The 20,562-nt window shown below is 32.9% G+C and overlaps 1 protein-coding gene across 1 annotated transcript in view; it reads right to left on the reverse strand.

The window, feature by feature from the left end:
- The window catches only part of DCN (decorin), a 30,314-nt gene extending 10,093 nt beyond the window's left edge, over positions 1 to 20,221 (reverse strand). Inside the window, exons 1-3 of the mRNA XM_026693691.2 lie at positions 19,805 to 20,221; positions 15,243 to 15,474; positions 9,209 to 9,321 (exon numbers count right to left, since the gene is read on the reverse strand). Of these exons, the coding sequence (XP_026549476.1) occupies positions 9,209 to 9,321; positions 15,243 to 15,438 (309 nt within the window). The 5' untranslated portion in view covers positions 15,439 to 15,474; positions 19,805 to 20,221. The remainder of the gene's footprint in view (positions 1 to 9,208; positions 9,322 to 15,242; positions 15,475 to 19,804) is intronic.
- Positions 20,222 to 20,562: the final 341 nt, after the last annotated feature.

Here is a 20,562-nt window from a genome sequence, read left to right on the forward strand (position 1 = left end):
TGGAATAATTGAGAACTTTAGAAAATTGAAAGAAGAAAGAAGGAAAGTAAAAGTGTTTTTTTTGTGTGTGTGTGGACTTTAACGATCATAAAATATAAGAGTGTGTAGTGATGATATCTCTTCGGAAATTAAAAATGAACTTTAAAATATGAGAGAATTACTACAGGAAAGAGGCAAACCACTTTGCTCTGTGTTAGAAAAAATGGAAATGGCAATTGAAGAACAAGAAGAAAGAGCTTCAGAGGAGGAGGAATCGACTCAAGGAGAAGACATCTTAAATAGACAATTAACGCAAAGAATACTACAAAGAAGTGGGGGAAGAAGGAAGATTAAAAAGTTGAGATTTAAGAAGGCAATCAAAAAGGGGAATACCTGTGAAGTCGGGAAAGGCAGAAAGACCCAGCAGAAAAGGGGAAAGGAAGATATTAAGAAAGAGAGGGATATAAACTGGAATGAGAAAAGATATGGAGAAAAGAGGGGGAGGAGAAGCAGTAAGAAACAGGTGCATGAAATAAAGAAACACGGAAATAGTAAAATGTTGAAAATAAATTGTTTTTTCAGAGATAATGGTTGATGAATTAAAAAGGGGATTCTGCAGGGTAACAAGGGGTAATAAGAATATTTCTGCAATTAAAAATATTTAGAACATAGGGTAATATAGATACTGATAACTCTTATTAAAAATCAAGGGGGGAAAATATGCTGCAGAATCCAAATGAAAAGATGTAATGATTATTATTGTAACTTCTTAAAAATAATGGCTTATTGGGAATCAAGATGCGGGAATAAAGGTATATTTTAATCATTGAGGTGTCACACTCAAAGCATAAAAGAGGGAAAAACGATACTTGTTTTTTTTCTTTAGTGTTAAAATTTGTATTAATCTAGAATTTATAAAAAGAATGTGTAATGGAAAGGGAATATGACAGACTAAAGAACCAACTAAATTAAAAAGTTAATATAGACTATTAAAAGCAAGGAGAGACATTGGTAACATTATTATTATTATTATTATTATTATTATTATTATTATTATTATTATTATTATTATTATTATTATGCAAACACATATTGTTTATCTTTATTTTTAAAATAAACATTAAAGGATTATATTTGAAATAATTGAAATGAAACAAAAAGATGTTTTGATTGAGATTAATGAAAGAGGCTAGAATTAATGTGTTTGTTTCTCTCCTTACTGAAAATTTGGAATGAAAAAGGTAATAATAGAATTAAGTATGCATATATGAATGTATAAATGCTGTCATATTTGTATGTAAAGGTGATGACCAGGAACTCTCTAAAAAGAGATTTTTGTTTTTAATGTGAAAAACTGAATAAAATTTGTTAAAAAAAAAAAAAGAAATTTATAGCATTTATAGTTGAAATACAAATATATTATATGAGTATTCATTTGAGAGAAATTCAGGATTCAAGTCCTAATAGCAGAAATGAATCTAGTAGTGCACTTCTTCATTTCCCTAGTGAACAGTTTAAACAATCTTCTTACACAATTAGGATATTTCCTTGGGTACAGCTTTGTACTACCCCTCAATCACTTGAAAAATGCTTGAAGTTGAAATTTAATCAACTTTATTTTTGCTAGTTTGGAAAGAGAAGAGAAGAGATTGAGAAGAGCTAGAACACACCATGTCTGAATTGTTTTTCCCTCTAAAAAACTAATAGGAATATTTAAAATTGGATTTCAAAGATTGTCTTATCCTCTGGACAATTACTGGAGCAACACAAATCAGTATGTTCTTTCAACACAAAAATGCGCAATAGGATTATATAAATTGTGACTGCACAAACTTCCTTTTTTGAGGTGCAAACTATGTAGATGGTAAAAGAACAACAAAACAAACAAAAATCCACCACCTCCACAACAATATTATATTATGAAAGCACTTTTCCTACTTTTTTATTTTGAAATGCCTCAGCTAATGTAATACTGAAAGGATGACATTGAAACATTTTTGTTAACCAGATGTTTCACAATAGCTTGAACAATGTAGATTGCAGTGAGAATCTCTATGAGTATGAGGGGGGAAGTAATGGCATACTTGATTCAGGTGAAAATGCATTATCCGCATCTTCTCCTTGATTGGATAGATGATAGTCGACTCTAACAACTGTATGAAATATGTAGATAAATATAGATGTAGGTTTTGTAGATGTAGATATATAGATATTATTTCTGTTCCTTTCCTTCAGAAAGGCTTCATTCCTCAAAATTTTGCTATAGTTATTAAATCATGTTTGTTCATCTTATTTATTTTTCATGCAAGTTGCACTTGTATTAAGTACAATCATGGAGTAACATTCTTTCTGACATTTAATATCATTTTACAGAATAATTCAATAAGTGCCAAAATTATTCTAAAACCTAGGTTTCAGCATCTTCCTTTTATATTGATCCCTTCCTGCAATATCTATGCAGTTAAATAACTGTCCTCCTCATACTTTGCTTATTTCAAATTTCCTTGCATCTTTTCTAGTCTCCCTATCCACAAGTGAATTTGTTCCACAATTATCTTCTTTTAACCTTCATTCTTGTTTCAGTCCTGGAGAAATCTGCTCTTCATAGCTAGGGCTTAAAGACAGTTGTCCAAACATATAATGCTATTTCAGGTTTCAGCTAAGTTTGGCAGAAGATTCACAGACCTCACCTGACTACTTTAGAATCTATTTTCCAAACAAGAATGAAACATCAAATCCATCCGTTGATTGCCCAGTATGGTCCAAAGAAGACAGATGTTTACATATTTATAGTTCAAATTCTCTTGAATGAATGGATGCTTGTCAAGTTGCTTGGAAGCCTTGGGAAGCAGTTGAGACTTGTTTACATATTGGCCCTCCTAGGCTTGAGAAACTACTGGTTTCTATATTATTCTTACAATAGAGCTGAATCCAGGAAAGTTTTGTTCATAAAGAAGTCATTTTGTCCTATCAGTCTTCCAAAAATAACCTTTTACAGACTTTCTCTGACATAAATAAATACTTTAAAGGACTTTAAATCAATACTTTAAACGAACCCTTGACTTTTACAGTTTAAAAAACAACAACCAAGGCAATATAGAAAACTTCCAATAAACTATTAACATCGAGCTCAACAAACTAGGGCCTGGAGGAAGATGTTTCACAGATTTCCTAATGCCCAAGAAGATCCAGACCATCTGGATCCCAGAGTGAGGTGTGGCTGGCCCATAGTGCAGGTGTTACAACAGAGAAGGACATCTTCTAGGTCCCACCACATGATAAAGTTTGATAAAAGGAACCTGGACAGCATCCACATGTCAGCTCTGTTGGCCTGGAAATAAATCCTAGGGAAGGAACATTTCACAAAGAGTCTGGTCCTTGCTATGTAGTGCTTTAACAGTGAAAATCAGAACCTTGGGTTGCACCTTGGAGGTACACTGGGATCCAGTGCAGCTCCAGCAGCAATTAGTTAAATTGGTGCTCCTAAAATGATGCATACCACTATACTCAGGATCAGCTGAAGCTTCTGAATGTTCTTCAACAGCAGCCCGCATAGACCAAAGGCATGAATGACTATCATTGATGCACAAAATGGATTTGTGCAAAAGAGCCCATAGCCAGGGCTGCTACCTGCTATATGAGTCAGAAGCCCTCCAAATCTCCAAATCAAAATATAGGAATTATTGAAATGCTAGCAGGAGAGTTTAAAATTTTACTAGATTCCAGATATGGAAAATGCAATAATGGTCAAGGCAGTGGAAAATAGCTGTTTCTTTTCCAGTTCAAATAAAAAACAGTGCTAAATTGCACTCAAATCACCGAACAATTGCACTTTTCTCACATGCTATAATGATAATGTTCAAGATGTTCTATTCCAGATTTGCAAATATGTGGAATGAGAACTATCAGATGTATAATTTGAAATCAGAAGAGACAGGCCGACATTACTAACAAACAATGTTTAGTCAAAAGGTAAGAAACAGTAACAACTCCAGTTACCTTAGTATCTTTCTGATAGATGGGACTGAACAAAACTTTAATAAGTATCTTGCTGAAGGTGAAAAGAGAGAGTCCAAACATTGATGTGCAACAACAGCAAAGATTATATTAACATGAAATTACCACTGCATTTCAAATACACAGAGAAAAATAACAAGACTTTTTCTTCTTAGGCTTAGAATGATTTTTCATAACTATATCCACAAAATAGAGAGTTGCCATTTGGAAGAAAGACTATGGCAGATCTAGATAAAACAATAAAGTACAGAAATATTATACTGATGATAAATGTACATATTGTTAAGACTATGATTTTTGAATTGTAATATATGGTTGTGAAACTGGATCATTCCAAAATCTGAAGGAAGAAAAATATGCCTTTAAACTGTGCTGTTAAAAAAATTGAGAATACCATAGACTAGAAGAAGAACAAATAATTCCATACAAGATAAAATAAAGTCAGAGTGTTCAGCGGAAGCCTGAAAAATGAAACTAACACTTAAATATTTTAAATGCGTAAGTCAAAAACCAGTTTGGAGAAGATCCTTTAGACATTTTTTTTTAAAAAAGACAAAATATCTAATTGTTATTAATAATAGTTCAAGCATGAGCTAAGAATTCTGACAATCATTGTGAAACATTCATAAACAGTATTAGAGTTTCTCGTTAGAGCTAGATTGATTCTCTCTTTGATTTGCTTCTTGCCCTGCCTTCAGGTGGTTTGGAGAATAGATTAGCCCCATCTTCTTTGTGGCAGCCTCTTAGATCCTGGAACACTACTATCATGTCACCTCTAGTCTTTCTTGTCATTAAAGTAGACCAGTGGTGGGATTCAAATTTTTTACTACCGGTCCAGTGGGTGTGGCTTGGTGGGCATGGTAGGAGAAGGATACAGTAAACTCTCCAGTCAGAGGTGATATTTGCTGGTTTTCCGAACTACTCAAAATTTCCACGACCGATTTTCCAGAACTGGTCAGAACCTGCTGAATAACACCTCTGAAATAGACATATCCAATTCCTTCAGATGTTCTTCATATGTTTTAGCCTCCAATCCCCTAATTATCTTTGTTTCTCTTGTCTGCACTCTTTCTCACATCCTGACATACATGTTTTTATATCGTGGCAATCAAAAGTGGATGAAATATTCTAACTGTGGTCCTACCAGGTCATTATAAAGTAGTACTAACACCAGAGGTGGTATTTAGTAGGTTTTGACCAGTTCTGGAGAATCGGTAGCAGAAATTTGATCTTTGATTCTATCCCTCTGTTAATGCAGCATAGGATTGCACCAGTTTTTATGACAGCTGCAGTACACTGCTGGCTCATATTTAAGTGATTGTCCATTAGGACTCCAAAATTTCAGTTACATCTATTAAGCCAGGTGTCATTTATTCTATGCCTATGCATTTGATTTTTCTTGCCTAAATGTAGAACATAGACTTTTTTCAGCATTAAATTTCATTTTGTTAGATGGAGCCAGTGTTCAAATCTGTCAAGATCCTTCTATATCTTGCGCTTATCTTCTGGAGTATTGGTTATTCCTGCCATCTTGGTTTTACCTGCAAATATGATGAGTACCCCTCATCTAAATTATTGATGAAGACATTGAAGAATACTGAGCTAAAGTCACAGTCCTGAGGTATACAACTGCTTACCACGTTAATGCGGTTACATATTGAGCATGGTTGATAAGGCAGTTAGGAATCCATTTGGTGGTGATACTGTCTAACCCATATTTTTCTATCTTACCAAAAAGTAGGTTGTAGAATACTTTATCAAATTCCTTACAGCATTTCTCTGGTCCACTAATTTTGTCACTTTGTCAAAGAATGCAATAAAATTCATCTGGCATGATCTGTTTTTGACAAACCCATAGTTATGACTTTGTTTCCTTCTAAGTAGAAAACAGATGGAAACAACTGAAAAATAAGAAGAACCAATAATTCAACCCAAAATTCCATTATGGTCAATGACAGCAAGATTAAAAAATACAAAAATAATGACCCATCTACAGCAAAAGCTGCGTACGAGTTATATGAAATCTTGATGCTAAGACTTTAAAAAATTGAAGAAAAATTAAATAATGTACCAGAAACAGAAACATAAAATATAAGATACAAATGCAATTTTAAAAAGTAACAAAAAGGTTACACAGTATCATCCCTACACGATTAGGAAATCTTATGTCTTCTTACATAAATTCCTGCAGCAGAGCATAGCAGAAACAATTGATGATGAGAGAATTCTGATTTGCAAGCAGGAACCAAACTTCCTCTCTCTCATGATAATTTTGCTTTTGTTAGGAGGTGATAAAGGCGTGCCTATCCAAAACTTTATGTAGAAAGAGCAGTGGAAGAATACAGGAGAGGGGTTTTCAGATTCATTTGAACTACAAGGATATCATCATTCAGTAAGTTGGAAGTGACTGAATAAAAACAACGTGAACAAAATCAACCAATCAGTAGCAGGACTTGTTTATTTAACACATTTACATAGTCAACCATCTTCTAGTCAACTCTAGGTGGCTCCAGAATTAATCTACTACTCTTGTCTCTCATCTTCATTCCTAAACTTTTTGTGACAGCAATAACCACAATGAGAATCAAATATATACATTGCAAGGCTTATACAGAATAACCTATTTGCTTTTTCTTTTTAGTGAATTATAAATTTAGAAACTATTACATATATTCATGCTATTATTTCTGCTTACCTATTTTCTCATTATACACTTGAATATTAAGAGAACAGCTCTGAATTATTTGGAGAAAAATACTTTTTCATGGACAAGTTCCTTTATACAGTATATTATTCTAACCATTGTAGTACAGCTGCAAAACATTTTTATTCACTAAATGAATCATCTTATTTGCAAGACTGGGAAAAAACAGATGGCTCCTCTCTTTATGCTTTGATTTTTAGCCATTTGAAATTCTTTCATCATTAGTTATACACAAGATATCTGTAAAAGTAGCACATGTCAAAGAAAGGAACATTAATGAAAATCAAAATGTTCTAAATAGCTCTGGGGAAAAAAGTGAGAAGAAAAAGTGTCTGCAAAAAGTAAAGAAATTGCCATTTTGAACAGTTTGTGTTATAGTGCATTCTGTCCCTGCTGTATATCATTTCCTGTTCATCATCATTAAAAACAGGAGGTATGTTTTACAGATGGGACTGTTGTGCATATCTAGATATGCATATGGTTTTAATTCTAGGTTCTAAGCAGCAATGGCCACATTTGGGAGAAGAAAAGGTCATGCACAGTTTAACAGCACTGGAAGGAGTCTCCCCACCCCATCATCCCCTCCTAAAAACATTTACTATTCAAGTGAAGGTATAGGAATACTTTTCAGTCCAAGATAATTGCAAGAACATTCATTGGCAGAGTAAAATCTAACCTGTTTTAATACCAGTCCCTAAACATTACTGAGCTTGGATTGTCAAATAAAGGCTGCTAAGCAACTTCTTTTTTGAGAATATAAGAAAGAAGGGAAGGAAGGAAGGTTCTTCCATAGACATTGATACCAACATGTTAACTTGACAAGTAATCCTACTCTTTCAATTACAACAATCTAAATTAAAAGTGAATTGAATTGCATTTGCTTGTAACAAGTTTCACCTTCCAAATTGAAATGGATATGCTTTTTTAAAAAAATTGTTTATTTTCCTTGATCATGTAATGACAGTATCATTAGAAGCAAGGCAGAGTCAATCTGGACCAGGTTTCAGAGAAATTATACATGGTTGACATATCAGAAGCTGAGTTTCATCCATATGTTATGTGAACGAAAAATTACTAAATTAGATTTATACTAGGCTTGAGGTATACCATCAGACACTGTTGAACTGTTGTGATGCCCTGTCACATTGCTTCTTTAATGCATTTTGTTTCTAGGATTAGAACTTAGAACTTCTGGTATAGAACATTCTATGTTAATCGTCATCAGAGGCAATCCAAAGAATTGTGAAGTTTCTTTTGAACTAGACAATATAATACTAAACAACATAATTTGAACCAATGGATTAATATCCAAAAGAAGGGAAAGCCATAGATCAGCTCCAATGTAATGTAAGAACAAATAATGTAAAAACAAACCTGTCAAAACAGACCAAGTCCAGCATTCTGTTTTTTCACAGTAGCTAACCAATTGGCTCCGGAAGATGGTGATGAACACATACCCCTTATCCACTATTGTTTCTTTGTAACTAATATTTGGAGCTACGGTAATATTAAGTCTTCAAGACTAATAGCTTAGAAACTAAATGAATTTAATTTTCTCTTAAACCATGTATGCATACTAATGGATATTAAAATCTTCTTGATAATGAATTGCATAGATTAATTGTGAATAAGAGTTTTCCTTTCTATTTCCTTTCAATCAGATTTACTGGTTTTAGTTTTGGAAGGGAAGGAAAGAAGTTCTCTCTATTCTTTTTCAGGGTTTCTTAAAGACATAGTGGACATAAATAGAAGTGTTTGCCTCTTGAGCATTTATAATGTGTTATAATGATATAATGACCAATACAGTGATATAAAATCATCTATTAACAGTATTTCTGTGATGCATGCATAGGATTAAGGTGCATTGGCTTTACCCAATCCATTATTACTGGCAACCAGTTAAACACTTCCCCTTCCCTCCCCCCCCCCACCTTCCCTCACGGATTTTATGAGAAAGAGAAATCCTGTCAACAGTGTATTGATGGCGTGGCACTCCTAAACTCCAGATAAACCTCAATTGATGGCTTTATGTAGATGTTAAGTAGTTAAAAGAACTATGCAAGAGCCAAAGTATACTTGCCATGGAAACAGAAAAAGCTCTTTTTTGGAGAATGGCCATCTTCTGGAAACATTAGCAGCCCTGAATTCCTAGATACACATTCCAAGAAATTCCTTAGATTTAAGAATTATCTTATTATCAAACATCAAATATTAGTGTTTCCATTGGCAATTGTAAATCTCTCTCTCTCTCTCTCTCTCTCTCTCCCTCCCTCCCTCCCTCCTCTCTCTCATACACACAGGAGATTAGCCTGGAGTATTTTCTTTCCTGCTTCTCTTTTTTCCACTCCCATTTCATCACTACCTTTTGTTCTTCTCTGTTAACCTTGAAAGAAGGTTATGCTATATGCCATATTTAGATGGAAAATTGGGATGAAGGTATTTGTACATTATCCCTTTGTACATTATCCCTTTAACACTAATACCATAGGGTGTTTCACTATAACTTACATGAAGATCCTTCAGATTTTTGAAATCTCCATCCTTTATTTCAGTTATTTTATTGTTCTGTAAGTCAAGTAGAGTAGTATCTGGGGGAAGATCTTTCGGAACTTCCTTCAAACCTATAAGGGGGCAGGGATGAAAGATTATTTCAAGCAAAAGAATAAAGATACCTGAAAGAAGTTAATTATATTTTAGACTTTCAACTTAACCAAAACTACTGCAAACAAATATATACTAGACCTTATTATCTAAAAGTTATGAAAACAAATTCATATTCAATTTGTAATATAAATCATTGTGATCCTTTCTCTTTTTATCTATGAGGAATTTCTGAAAGCACATACAGTTGAAATGCTATTCATATTGATGTGAAAGGATTAAGAAGCCAATCCTAATCATAGTTCCCAATTTCATTAATATTCTCAGATATCCATTGCTTTTTCATTTTTCACTATTGCAAACTAGTGGTTTATGCATGCATGCATGTAAAATAAATAAAAAAGTTAGGCAAAAATTTAAGTTCCATGTTCTAATTATGGTCAGTTAGAACTAGACTATAATTCTGTGCAACAATCTATGGCCAGACTTGGAAACTTTCTCAATGTCATATTCTTCAGGTTTCACCAGACAAATGTTTGAAGAAAGGTCTTGTTTGGGTTCAGTTACTTGTCAAGAGTAAATTGTATATAATTAGTATGGGCAGATCAAGAATTTGTTTAATTGGATATGTATCCTTCTACTAAAATAAACTATGAAATTATTTCTGTAATGATCACAATTTCAAAATGCATTTCAAAAAGGACTAATATGCTCACATGACTGATCACAATGTAAATGCTCATTTTATTGGATTAATAAAAGCTAAACATATTTCTTGATTAAATATATGATTTTTATTATTTCTTTTTGAAACTGAGGCTATATTCAGGTTGCATGTGTATGTGTATGTTTATGTGAATATGTGCATACATATTTATGTGTTGTGTGAAGAATGTATTTCTACTTATCTGTCTAAGCTTCAATACCATCAGACAGGTTGCTTAAAATGTGCAGCCATTTTCAAATACAGTTTACATGGAATTAAAATTATTTCATACAATCTCACTTTATCCATAGTCTAAATGACTTATTGTATAGTCTTGTAGCATGTGTTCCTGGGCTCTATGTTATTATTGCATGACGAAAAAAAAATAGGACCACACAACTATGGAATATAAAAATAGGGTTTTTAGTATTGTTTTGTAATAGAATAACAAATTATAAAAAGATAATTGAAGTGACTTAACTTGTTGATCATCAATTTAACTTTATTTTAGCAGATTTATATCTCAAATTTTTTTTCCATCAAAAAGCCAGTATGGCATGAATGAATTTCCAGATGTCTCCCTTCTAGGCACTAAACACAGTTAAAGCAATTTATGTCAGAAGTTAACTGTATCAAGTACATCATCTATGTAGCAATTTCTTTTGCAGTATTCCATATTTTCTTTTTTCCAGGATTCAAACTGCACAAAATATTTGAGTAAAGCTAACTTGTGATCAGTCATGTAATCAAGCTGAAACCTGTTATGATCTACTACATTATCTTTCAGCAGGCCCTTTGTTCTGGATGCCTTATATGATGCAGTATATTCTATCAAGGTATAAATTGCACTGATGAGCAAAAAAAGTGCTTAGAATATGAGATATGCTAATCCTTAATGGCATTTTTAAAGTTCTGATGTGCCAATCATTGTTGCATTGGGTGATAATGAATTAAAAATGTAATGATTACTGCTGTATTAAGAAAGTATGATACTTTGTATTTAAAATGTCTAATGTGGTTTATTATTTTTGCTTAATTATATGAAATATATCATTTTTGCAAATATTATCAAAATTAAATAGAATTAAATCAAAACTATAACGCTTCCAGATTCTTACTCGTCCCTTTTATCCAATACTTTTTCAGAGAAAGTAATTCGCTGTTGGTTTCCTGTTGTTTAAACCACAGATTCCTTGCCTCTATTTCAAAGCCTAAATCCTATAAATTGTGAGGCTGTAAAAATGAGCTGTGAACTTTGTCTTGGTTTTAATACCTAATGAGCATTTGATTTTTAAGGATTAAGATAAGACACCTTGCCACATATGTCATTTCTTAGCTGTCAGATTTCTTACAAACACAGGTTGAATAAATTTGTATAATTTAGCCTTTCTGGATTTTTATCAGCTTATAATACTGTACATGAAATAGATCCAAACTTAAGAAACCATGTGGCAATGATTGCTTTTCTGTAGCATTCCTCCATTTATTATTCACACATGACTCAGGCTTAGCCTAATGATCAATATATGTTGATTGTTTTTTTCTTTTATAGAATAAATTCTAGCTGCCAATATATACAAAGTCTAATATAGTCATATTTCTAAAAGGGAATTTCTGAAAAATGAAGGAACTGGTAACATAGAAGTTGGAAGGATAATCATGAATATCAAACATTCCAGAACTGAAGGGTTATTTAAAAGATTATTTAAAATCCCAATAACAGAAACTTAGAAGATAAAGAAATTAATATCAAGTCCAAGGGACTCCCAACATGGTCAGTAGGCAGTGTGGTAAAGAAAGTATTAGAGAAAGGGATTTGTTTGCAAATGGTAACAAAAATATACAAATACTTGCAAAAAATACAAAACTAGAAGAAAATAGCAATGGGTGCAAAACAGGATATTAAGACTATATTAAAATTAAAAAATCTTAAGTTTAAATAGTTTAAACATTTAAATACATCAGCTGGTGAAAATCAGATAGAAAGATGAAAGAAGTAAGTTTTCCAGAGAGGTTTTAAATATGAATATTTAGCTTTTTTCCCCTGAAATACTGAAAACAAACAGAGCACTAGATTCATTCCAGATGGTATCCATCTGATAGTTCTGAAAGAATTCAACTATGAAATTGTTTATCTTCTAATAAATATATGTATCGTGTTGCTAAGAAGGCCTACATCAGAGAAGAATGGGAAGCCAACATGATGGAAAACAGAGAATAAAAATAAATTATACATTCTTGCCAAAGGAACCATACAAATGGTTAGATTCCTCCCGTATTGGGAGTAATGCCTTTTAATGAACCAAAATGAGTGATGAACTGCAAAATTGCTATTCTTCTGGGGCCACCTAAATTCAACTAACCAATTAACTCTTACAAATACTAATTCGGTCAAATTCTTGAAAATAAGTCACTCAGAACGTAAGAAAGGTAAAGGTAAAGGTTTTCCCGTCCAGTCATGTCTGACTTTAGGGCAAGTGCTCATTTCTGTTTCTTAGCAGAGGGAGCCAGTGTTATCTGAAGATACTTCCATGGTCATGGGACCAGCGTGACTATACATTGAGGTACACAGAACACTGTTATATTCCCACTGAAGTGGTAGTTATTTGTCTACTTGCATTTACATGCTTTTGAACTGCTAGGTGGGCAGGAGCTGAGGCAAGTAGCAGGAACTCACGCTATTGTGCAACACTCAGGTCTCGAACCCAGAGCGTCAGTTTTCCAGCTACAAACTCAGCATCTTTAAGCTGCTAAACCATTGTGCCCCTAGAATCAGTGAATCAATCTGCCTTTGTCTGTTTGAATGGAATTATAGCTGTGGATTCAATTAAAATATGATATTGTGGATGCAACAAAGAATTGGGAAATCTATGTGCACCCCTCCCCGTGTGTGTGTGTGTGTGTGTGTGCACGCGTGTGTGCGTGTGTGTGTGTGTGTGTTTCCTTAAGACCAGTTATGAAATTTAATCTCCACTCAAATTGTTATACAGTTAAATCAGTACTTTCACTACCTACCAAATTTGGCCAACATGCAATTTAAAAAATATGTCTATGCAATTAACATGCAATGGAATAATATTTTACTAACTAATTGATTAGTTCAAGCACAATTTAAGCTTATACAAGAAGTGGTACTCAATATTTTGATGTTTGGCAATAATACCATTTTCTAGTTTTGTCCATTAGAAATAGAGAAATCTGCAGAGCAGCAATGAGTCTTGCTATAGCATAGCAACTTTAATTCACTTGGAGTTTGGGGAACTTCTACTGCTGACTGCAAAGCTTTGCTGATATGGGAAGAAAGGAAGGCAGATTTCCTATTTATTTAGCCCAGTAATTTGGAATAGAGCAACATATACTTAGGTATACGAGCAATGCATATCATTTTTTAGAATAATAAAATATGTTGATGAATTGGGATACAATCTTTGAATCTTTGACAGGACATTTGAGCAGACAATCTGTGGAACTCTGTCATATCCTTTGGAATTACTTGTGGCAACACAGCTACCTAGCAGGCAACCCAACAATTTCCTCTTTTACAGTAAGGGCAGTATTTATCTTAAGAATTCTATAAATATATGTAAATGGAACACTTCATTGAAAGAAAACTATACTCAAAATTCCATAGCATCATTTGTAGTTATGTCAACCATTTCATTTTAAAAACATTAAAAAAACATTTTAAGAAAAAGTCAACTATGAATACAAGATAGATATATCCTTTAGAAGTTTGTGAAACCATCACAGGATTTTAAACTTAAATATGTTTCTCTTATTTTTTTTGCATGCTAAGCTTTTTGATAAGCAAAAGAAGCATCTTAACTGCCTCTACTCAGGTATTTTCAAAACTGAAGAAAATATAATTCAGGCAATAATTCAGTACAGATGAATATAGATAACAATTAATATACACCCATTTTTTCAAATGTTTATAAAACAATCCTTTAAAAGGTTTTGTATGAATGGTCTGATTCAGGTATTATCAAAAACATTGTATATGCTTATACTATCAGTAAATCCAAAAATTATATCCAGAAATTCATAATGTGCTCAAAAAATTAGTATAGCCTGCTGTTTAAATTTTTATATAATTCTTATGATTCCAGTAGGAAATTTAAGGAAACTTGAAATTCCTTTTAAGATATAGGGGCAAAAGTCTTCAGTTAACACTCCTATTTTATTTTTCTATATACTGTTTATCACTTAAGAATGATGCAACTCATAATGTGAACACAAATACTAAACCAAAATTTTGTAATGTAGAAAAAAAACTTTCAAAGAGTTTTCAGTTCATGGCTTACTTTGTCGTCACTGCCTTTATATATGAAACATAGCAGGATTTCAGATTTATGGCATCAATATTTGACATTCAACTTGTTTTAGAAATGAATTATCAGGAGATGATGGCACTTCTTTTCAAGCAAGTGAACAATATAAAGATAAATTTCAATTTTTTGGCATCCTAAATGGTTGAGAATGACCGATGAATACAAATATTTCTTAACTTTCTGACAATTACATGATTTCTGTTTAGCTATATAGCTATATTTCTACTAAATAGCCAAAGCCTCTGGAAAATGACCTCTTACACAACTTAAAGAAAGAAATATTAAAACATGATTAATGTGCTTACATATTAAAAACAGTTTGTAAGTGGAATAAAGATCTGAAATGATGAAAAGACCTGAAGACAGAAAACAACTCAGGAGATAAAAAGCTATTTCCATTATACTTGCAACTTACTATAGTTGAAGGAAATTAGGAAAACTTTAAAATATAATGGTATTATAGCCTTTAAATTCAATATTTTTCATTCGTGTTCTGATTATTTATTATTGATACATTGCACTGAATTGTTTTTCTTCTGCCTCAGCCAGTCTTAAAAAATACATCTCCAACATGGGTAGAAAGAGGACAAAATAGATTATTAATGGTACATGAATAAATTGCAGTTAAACCAATGAATTATATGAAGTCCCCATTATCACATCTCCTTATTTAATTATATGATATCCCTTTTGTTCTTCATATGATAAGAAATAAAAGACAGCATAAAATGAATGGAAAGGAACTGGAAATCAAGGCCTTACTTTTCTACATGTTGATAAGATTATTCAACATAACATCACATATTTCAATTTATTTAGAGGAAATTCAATACATTGAACACAGTGTTATTGCAGAATTCAAACTCATTTAAATCAACCAAAACAAGCATTTCATTCAACTTACCTAAATCAGAACACTGAACAACCCGGAGGTGGCACTGACAACGAAATGGGCATGTTTGAATAAGAGGATAACCTTCAGGTTCAGGCGTTCCAGATCCTGCTTCATCTTCAAGCATAAAATCAAACAAGCCTCTTTGATAAAATGGTTTGGCCAAGCAAAGTGGCAGGAATACAAGAAAAAGGATAGCCAGTTTCATGATTTAGTTCATCTATTCAACAGAGCAGGAATGAATCTAGAAGTCAAAGCAAAAGTGTACAAGATGAAAACATAGTTTGGGTGTCTTTTGCACATTTATTATTTAAGAAGCTTCTGGTGTCACAGTATTCTGGTGCCATTGTCCAGATGTCAAAAGTATCCAAAGGATCCAGTACTTTGTCAAACTGACAACAGATCATTGTGTTGTTAAAACCCAAACTGTACCTATTTCATACATGTGTGTGATGCCATAATGCATATACTAAGGAGGCAGGGCTTGTATTACAGCAGCATGATGCCTCTTGTGTTATTTGACACCTTCTGACCCCATGCAAACACTTCCAGTTATGGTATTTCTGGTCCATCTGTTCTTGCATGATATTGTTATTATATCTTATATTATATAGCTTTCAGGTAGGGTTTGGATCTTAAAAATGTTCTTTATTGAATTATTTTAAAACATTTTTAGCATTGTGGGGTTTTTTTTTCCTTTTAAATGAATAGAATGAAAGTAAAATGTGGGCATGTTTGTCTATCTATCCACATGTAAATACAATGAGGGGTTGTATTTTCACAATTTATACAAGAAACAGAGAACCATTGTAACCCAGAGTTACAAAAAGCAACATAGAGACAATTGTTATATAAGTGATTTGACTTACATTTAATTAATAACATATGCCTTTACTAGAACAATAATGATGAATAAAAGTCATACAAACTTTCCATCTCTAGTTCTTAGTCAACATAGAAACTGGACTGAAATCTTTTCCCCCTACATTTTATATTTGGATGATTATTCTGAAGTTCTGAAACTGGGGTTCAAGTGGGTGAGATTGACTGGGGTTCAAGTGGGTGAGATTGGTTGACTGATTTTGATAATCAACAAAGTTATCAGGTAGTAACACCTTGTGAAAGGAAGTTTTAATTTTTAAAATGAACTTTATGCATCATTTTAAAGAGAAAAAATCTTCAGTTATCATAGTAGTGCAAATGAACTTTAAGCTGATAAAATGGTAGGGTACTTAAATTAGTAATTAGGCAACTGATATTTCATTGAAGATTCAGGTCTTCTGAGGTGAATAATACAAGAAGAAATGGGAGGAGCTGAAAATATTTCTATAAATAGAAATGTATCAACAGTAGAGACTTTCAAATTTCTAGGTATATCACATGACCTAAAATGGACACCTAACATCAAAAACGTCATCAAAAAAGCACAACAAAGAATGTTCTTTCTGCACCAACTCAGAAAGCTCAAACTGACCAAGGAGCTGCTGATACAGTTCTACAGAAGAGTTATTGAGTCTGTCATCTGCACCTCTATAACTGTCTGGTTTGGTTCTGCAACCCAACAGGACACACACAGACTTCAGAGGATAATTAGGACTATTAGGACAGTTACTAACAATCTGCCTTCAATCGACGGCTGTGCATGAGTCAAAAAGAGGGCTGTAAAAATATTTATAGACTCCTCACATCCCAGACATAAACTGTTTCAACTCCTTCCCTCAAAACGACGCTATAGAGCACTGTACACCAGAACAACTAGACACAAGGACAGTTTTTTCCCAAAAGCCATCACTCTGCTAAACAAATAATTCCCTCAGTACACTTCAACTATTTACAAAGTCTGCACTACTATTACTATTAATCTTCTCATCACTCCTTATCACCCATCCCCTCCCACTTGTGACTGTATGACTGTAACTTTGTCACTTGTATCATTATGATTTATATTGACTGTTTCCTAGTATGATTTGATTGCTTATTGTACCCTATGACTATCATTAAGTGTTGTACCTTATGTTTCTGGACTCTTGATGAATGTATCTTTTCTTTTATGTATACTGAGAGCACCAAGATAAATTCTTTGTGTGTCCAATCACACTTGGCCAATAAAGAATGAAGAATTCTATTTGATATATAAAGCTCCTTTTGTATACTTAAATTGTATACAAGAGCAAAAGCAAACAAAAGCCAAATCACAAAAAGATTGATATTATTGCTATTGATATTATTAAAAAGTGAAGCCACATTCATTGCTCAATAAACAAATGAAATGAACACAAATGTGCACTGTTCTTAATACAGTTTTTAGAATAAAATATGTTGTCTTTTGTTATTTCATTGGATCTAATTTAGATGGTATCACTGTGGCATGAATTCTGCCCTTTTATTGATCCTAATTAGGGTCAATAATTATTTATTAGCATAAGTCTCATGAGACAAATGGTTGACAATTGACAATTATTTCCCACATGAACACTGACATTATGAACAGGAAAAATGTTCTTTACTTGTCTGCGCTTTATATATATTTGTGGCATGAGACCTTGCTATTTGCCAAAAAGATATGAAAACTATATCTTATACCAAAAAACCATCATGTCATTTTATTTAAATAGTAATTTACTAGGTGATCTATTTAATTGCAGGAAAATTAGAATGGAATTATATTTTCAGAGAAATCCTTGTACAGAGTAGGGAATGAAATCCAGTCAGGTTTTCCAGAGGTAGAAATTATTCAAGACTTAGAGAAATTTTTGCTTCTCTCTTAAGCTTTCCATAAATGGTTGCAGAGAATGAATCACAGAATGGACAAAAGAAGGGAAAAAAACTCCTTTCTACTTTGTGAAACATTGGATTATCCTCATGATTCCTTCCTACCTTTTGTTTCCATAATCATTTTATGGGAGAAAGGCAGGAGAGGAAAATGCCCCAAAATAACCTCTTAAGTTGCATTATGGGATATAAACTTCCACCCAGATCTCCCAGTTCAGTCCTAACCCTCTAGAGCTAGCTACCTCAACCAAAGCTATGTAGATAGTTTAGATTGGAGTGTCCAGAAATTTTAGCCAATTTCCTTATTTTGCATTAGGGTATAGTGAATAAATATATTTTTCTATTTCAAAAGAATATCAGGAGAATACATGCTCTAGGGCATTAAAATTAAAATATATACTAAAATTGATGTTTTGGCATATAGACCAATTCATTCATTCTCTAATAGTAATGAAATATCATGACATTATAAAACAAAGGGGTGCTTTCAATTAGATAGTGTATACTTTAAAGGATTGTTTTCAATTAAAGATTAACTAATTTTAATGATTGGTTTGGAGGTATAAATGGTATATGAATATTACATTTAAATCACAACCAATTCTTATACATTATTAAAATGCTGTCTTTAAAAGCATTTTAATAATCTAGCAATTAAACAAGGTCATTCTGCCCTTAACAATGGGCTTATCCTGCTTTATTCTTTAGTAACTGTAGAATCTTTCATCCATTTCTCCATGACTGCATAATGGGAGTGAGTCCCAAGAGCCTAATGAAAAATTCTTCTGCAAAAAATTTGAATAGGAAATTCAGAATAAACATGCATGGTTATGAAGAAACATATAAAGCCTCTGAATTCCTCAAGCAACAAAAACTTCAAATGAATTATGAGAAACATATTTTGAAACAAGACATTACATTACACTGAGCACAGAGGTGGTGCTGCATACTACATTTTGTTGTGGTATTTCTATCCAGAGTTTTAGATGAATCAGCTGTAGCCACAATCCTTGGAATAAATATTTAACTTAACTGACTGGTGGAAGACAATACTTTATCTTGCTTTTAGACAAGAGGAAACTACAGTTCTGTTTTACTTCAGAATTATCCTTTTACAATCATCCTTTGATAAAGTAAATGGATTTCAGCTGTAAATGGATTTCAGGCACCCCAAGCTTACTAGGTATTTCTAACTGGTGAGTTAAATATGGTATTCTTCAGGATGCAGTCAGAGTCTTAGAGAAACATATGAATATCAATTTTCAGATGGAGTGAGTATCTGCTTTTACAGTTCTTTGCGTTTACCACTGTACAGCTCCGTTTGTCTTTAGTACTGTTCAGCTGAGAATTTCCCTGTCTAAAATATGTAATCACTACATACGAAATATTCAACTTTAGAATGTTTTGAAGGATCTTTGATCCTATGAAGACTGGATTCCCTCTTTTATTTAAAATAATCATTGGGAAGAAAAAGATTCCAGTTTTTCAAGTGCAAGTATGAAATCTCACAGTTCTTTCATCTTACAATATCACCCACTCCAAACTCCACAATGCAAGAAAATCCATAGCTTCAAAATGCCTTAAGAAGCATTCTAAAAATAACAGCAACAAAGATCTCCCTAAAATTTAAAATATGATCAGGAAATATAAAATGTTCTCAATAATGTTCTCAAATATTACAGATACAACATTTCCCCCCACAACATTTCTCCCACAACTAAGAACTTTTCTTACACTCTCAGAAAGATTTTGCTTTTTAAAAGTGAAAATACATTCAGAACGATTATTAATGAAAGCCATACCTTTTCATCCAGGGATTTGCAACAGGCACTCTTGGAGCTGAGATGCAATTAACCGAAAAGAGCCAGGCAGAAGATCCTGCAGGTGTGGAAAGGAGGAGGGGTAGTTGAGTGAGGCGAGACTGTCACTTGGTAAGAACCCCTCCTGCTTCTTCTATTCCATAGCACAGTTAAAAAGCAATGTTTTCCTCAATGAAAAGACTCCAGGCTGCTGACACCCACAGTACATCATATGGTAATGATATGTCTCCTGAATTGTAGCCAGAAACTTTATCAGCCCCCATTTTTTCCTTTTTCCTTTATTTCTTTTTCATGTGTTCAACTTCCTAAATACTTTTACAGATTAGCAAGAATAATGGATGTCTTTTTTTTCCTTTAGCATTCCCAACTATGAACTTAATTTGAGGATTTTCTAGCCTTGGAGCATTTTTTCCCAGCTTTGAGTCAGAGGAAGAAACTTATTCAGAAAGGTTTTTTTTTAAAAAAAAAATATGATACTGAAAGAAGTGGAAGATGAGTTAAATTTGACATGATATAGAATTACACTAGAGAGTAAATGCTAAATAATAGATTTTCTCGCAAGTATCTTTTCTATAATTGCAATAAAGTAATTTAATAGGTGTTTATAAACTGTTTGGGACCGTAATCCTATATCCCTTACTTCTACTGAATATATTTCTAGAATGATACTTCTCACAAATGATCACAAATGTATCATACTGCCAATTTTAAATAATATAATGTGTTATAGTGACAATTTT

The sequence above is a fragment of the Notechis scutatus genome, chromosome 6 (assembly GCF_049901735.1).
Source record: "Notechis scutatus isolate UNSWTSFEM ecotype Mainland chromosome 6, rNotScu1.2, whole genome shotgun sequence".
NCBI classification, from domain to species: domain Eukaryota; kingdom Metazoa; phylum Chordata; class Lepidosauria; order Squamata; family Elapidae; genus Notechis; species Notechis scutatus.